Source organism: Tupaia chinensis, unplaced genomic scaffold (genome assembly GCF_000334495.1).
Source record: "Tupaia chinensis unplaced genomic scaffold, TupChi_1.0 Scaffold000292_1, whole genome shotgun sequence".
In the NCBI taxonomy this organism is placed as follows: domain Eukaryota; kingdom Metazoa; phylum Chordata; class Mammalia; order Scandentia; family Tupaiidae; genus Tupaia; species Tupaia belangeri.
The window spans coordinates 2625720-2630205 of NW_006159777.1; the positions used below are offsets into that span (position 1 = coordinate 2625720).

The 4486-nt window shown below is 41.8% G+C and overlaps 1 protein-coding gene across 7 annotated transcripts in view; it reads left to right on the top strand.

The window, feature by feature from the left end:
* ZBTB44 (zinc finger and BTB domain containing 44) overlaps positions 1-4486 on the top strand; it is a 27354-nt gene that overhangs the window by 1908 nt on the left and 20960 nt on the right. For all 7 annotated transcript variants that reach the window (XM_014588652.2, XM_014588653.2, XM_006150637.3 and 4 more), the window contains one exon: positions 1149-2223. In XM_014588652.2, coding sequence (XP_014444138.1) covers positions 1206-2223 — 1018 coding nt within the window. In that variant the 5' untranslated portion in view covers positions 1149-1205. Of the gene's footprint in view, positions 1-1148; positions 2224-4486 lie in introns of those variants that run through there.

Consider the following 4486-nt stretch of genomic DNA (forward strand, 5'->3'; position numbering starts at 1 on the left):
GCAGGAATCTCTTATGTTCTTTAGCTGTTTAAATGCTGACAGTGGATTCAACTCCCCATTGGAAACTAGATATCTGCTACCCGCTTGTGTAGGTGCCGTGCACCTCACCTTGGGCATCAGCCAGACCAAGATTGAATGGGTTCATTTGAACACCCTCACCTGGTGCTCATGTTCTCCAGATGAGCTGTTTGATTTCTTGCTTTTCACACCTGTTCATGCTGATGGTTCCTGGATTCTGACTGTGTCACGTGCTCTGAAGGCATGTTTCCTCCCTTACCACATGATCTCAATCAAGAAAACACTCTTAATGGCCAGGCTTTAAAGGCAGGCGCCCATCTGCTGGGGTACAGCAAATGGTCGAAAACTTCATACACAGTCCTTCCGTTTTCTTCCTGTTCTTCTCATGACAATGAGTGATAAATCAGCAGTTGTCTCCGGTGATGTCCTGGCTGCCTAGACTCTGGTTCTGATTACTTCTCTATGGGAGGGTCTGTGGAACAGGTTAATATTTGAACTGCTCTCACTGATTTGATTGTAATCAAGGTGTTTATTTCCGTTACCTGGCTGTCTCCACACAGGAGTGATGCCGTTTATCCTTTCTATCAGTATCAGGGAGCAGTCTCAGATTGATCATTTTTGTCTTCCCTTATTAAGGCAGTCAGTGGCCTTTTTTAGTCTTGAAATTGTTTATTTTCTTTGCCCTTCAATTTTTCTTGTGTTTTCCCTTCCCTGTCTTTCTTTTCCCCTATACATTTCCCCTCATAGAACATTTGAAGGGATGATTATGTCATGGATAGTTTAATATTTGACCTGGCATTGATACTGCATGCTAACATTTAGAAACAGGTATCATGTCCATCAATAAATTATCAAATGTGAAACATTTAGAATAGTGTCTGGCACATAGAAAACACTAGGAATGTCAATATTTACAATGTTTAAAACTTTCCAGCCCATTAACACATTGGTTCACAGACTCCATGAATTAGATGGCTTGGGGGCCGGGGAGTGGGAATGTATTTTAGTGCATTCCCCACCTTGAGGTTTCCCTTTCACCTTGTTTAGTTAGCATAGTAGCATGAAAGTGGTCTAAATCACCTTCTATTTCAACTACTAAAATCACCAATTAATGTTTTATGTATTTTTAGGTCTTTTCTGACTCATCCGCATCCTTGAAGAGCATCTTGTAGAAGAGGAAGGAAAAGATGGGTGTGAAAACATTTACTCACAGCTCCTCTTCCCACAGCCAGGAAATGCTCGGGAAGCTAAATATGCTACGGAATGATGGACATTTTTGTGATATCACTATTCGTGTCCAGGACAAAATCTTCCGAGCACATAAGGTGGTACTAGCAGCTTGCAGTGATTTCTTTCGCACCAAACTCGTAGGCCAAGCAGAGGATGAGAACAAGAATGTTTTGGATCTGCATCACGTTACGGTGACTGGCTTCATTCCCCTTTTAGAATATGCCTACACAGCCACTCTGTCAATTAACACGGAAAACATTATTGATGTTCTAGCAGCAGCCAGCTATATGCAGATGTTCAGTGTTGCTAGCACCTGCTCAGAGTTCATGAAATCAAGCATTTTGTGGAATACACCCAACAGCCAACCAGAAAAAGGTTTAGATGCTGGACAAGAAAATAATTCTAACTGCAATTTTACTTCTCGAGATGGAAGCATTTCTCCAGTGTCTTCCGAGTGCAGTGTTGTAGAAAGAACCATTCCTGTCTGCCGAGAATCCCGGAGAAAGCGCAAAAGCTACATTGTTATGTCCCCTGAAAGTCCTGTAAAGTGTAGCACACAGACAAGTTCACCCCAAGTGTTGAATTCTTCAGCTACCTACTCAGAAAATAGAACTCAGCCAGTTGACTCTTCTTTAGCTTTTCCTTGGACTTTTCCTTTTGGAATTGACCGACGGATTCAACCTGAGAAGGTGAAGCAGGCAGAAAATACCCGGACTTTGGAGTTACCTGGCCCATCTGAGACAGGTAGAAGAATGGCTGATTACGTGACTTGTGAGAGCACAAAAACTGCCTTGCCACTGGGTACAGAAGAAGATGTCCGGGTCAAAGTAGAAAGGCTGAGTGATGAGGAGGTCCATGAGGAAGTGCCCCAGCCAGTCAGTGCATCTCAGAGCTCACTGAGCGACCAGCAGACAGTGCCGGGGAGTGAGCAAGCCCAGGAGGACCTTCTGATTAGTCCACAGTCCTCCTCCATAGGTAACCGTCTTCAGTGTTTTTCATGGTTCTGTAAAGTCAATTCCAACACTTCTAAGTGCCTAGACATAAGAAAGTTTGTGCTTGGTGCTATAGGAAGTATAAAGAAGAATAAAACGTAGTAACTGGATTTTTTTTAGATGCTGTTAGTACATCAGGTTCCCCCCCCCCCAGGAATTACTCATTAGGGAAGAAAAAAATAGCTCAGTGGTATCTAATGACCCAAAGGCAAAGGTACAAATTGTGAGTTAATTTCAGTGCAAAGAATGTTTTAGAAAATTCAGTTAGTAGTGTTTCATTCTTTACTAAAATATTATTGTATATTTAGCATGTACCAAATACTGGTGATACACGAAGAAAAATACCTACCCATTGCAACAAAGGAATTAAGAATCTAATTGAGGGAGAGCAGATGTGTGATGGTGAACCAGTAAAAAGTGCTAGACTAAGATACGACAAGCAGTGTGGGTGCAACAGAGGAACGAGCAAGGTGACACTACATATTCGAGCTGGGTCTCATCAGTAAGTAGGAGTTTGACGGTTCTATGAAGATGTACAGGAACAGAGCATGTGTGAGAGCACAGAGGTGTGAAGAGTGTTGTGTGTTGAGTAAACTGATTTCTGAGCCAAAGATGTGAACAAAGCACAAGTGCCTGAAAGTGTGGAAATAACAGTGGGAGACGAGCGATTGAGGGAAGGCTAGCTCCCAGTAGGATTGCACTCGACTGCATGTCACAGAGCCCCTTCTATACTGCTTTGCAAAACAGTTGTATTGTCATCACACAAGACGTTCAGAAATACGAAGTCTAGGACTGGTTTAGTGGATCCACAGTGACCTAGACAATTTGTATATTTGTAATATGTCAGTTTCATACGTATGCTTACTGCTTCATGTTTAAAGATGCTTGTTCCATCTTTAGCTTTGCATTCTAGAAAGGGAGAGCACTTGTGTTGAGAAACACAAATGTGTCCAGAAATCCCTAAAAAAAACTTCTGAACTATGTCATTTGATCGTTCCTAACTGCAAGGAAATCTGAGAAGATAATTTATATATGTTAATTTAATATATAACTACCTTGAACAAAACTAGGGATACAACTAGAAATATCTGTGACAGTGAAGTCAGGTAAGCAGAAAATAGTGGCAGGAAGGGGTCTACTTTAAATCAAAACACTTACAGATATTTTAGAAACATTAATTTGGCATTGGTGTGCAGGGACTCAACTGTGTAGAGAGAGGCTGAGAAACCAATTATAGTGTGGTTGTCATAGTGCAAATAAGGAGTAAGACTATAAAGAACATGGATCTGGTAAGACTACTTTGGAGGAAGAGTCAGTACTACCTGTTGAAATTGAATACTTGAACTGAGGGAACAGGAGGGGGCAAAGTACTCTGGGTGGCTGGGAGTAATGGTAACATTATACTTGTTGATTCTGAGTCACAATTTTTTTTTAATTTTTTTTAAATTTTTAATTTTTTTTTAAATTATTTCTTCCATGAGAAAATGACAGGTACCTGCCCCCCTTAAGGATCTTCATGCCATAATCCTCCCTTAGTCCCAACCAGCCCAGATTATGAGTACACACTCAAGTGCCCTGTGTGCACAAGGAGGTCCCAGAGTGCAGAGGCCCAGGACTCCCTCGTGGCCCCTGTTGCACTAATGCTATGCCACCATCTGGCCCTGAGTCATTTTTTCATATTATCTCTGAGTCCAGGTGGGTCTTAGAGTTGATCATTTACTTTTTTTCTTTCTTAATGATTCAAAACAATGATAATCATATTACAGGTAGCATTTGTGTGTGTGTGTCAAATAGAGTGACTGTAATATGAAAATCAGTGGAAGGAGCTGCAAACCTACTTTTAAGAGTAAGTCAGCCAGATCATTCTGTGAAGACCAAGCAGTATCATGCCACAGGGCAGTTGAAAGGGCAGGACTGGTGAGATGACCAGTTGGGAACTTTTCTTTTACCAGTGGCAAATGCAATCTCAGTACAAAAACATGTCACAGCAGAAACCAAACACATGATCTTGGGACATACCGGTATTTGCCATTGAAAACAGAAGAAAAGTCAACAATGACTAATAAAAGCTTTCTCCAAAAGATCGGAGACCCAGGAAGGCATACTAACTTGGTTAGTTTCTTGTGTTTTGACCCACTGAGTTCCCGGGGCTGCTGCAGGTGCCACAGACTGGGCAGCTTAAAGCTACAGAAATTTATTCTCCCTCAGTTCCAGAGGTTGAAGGCCAAAATCGAGGTTTCAGCAGG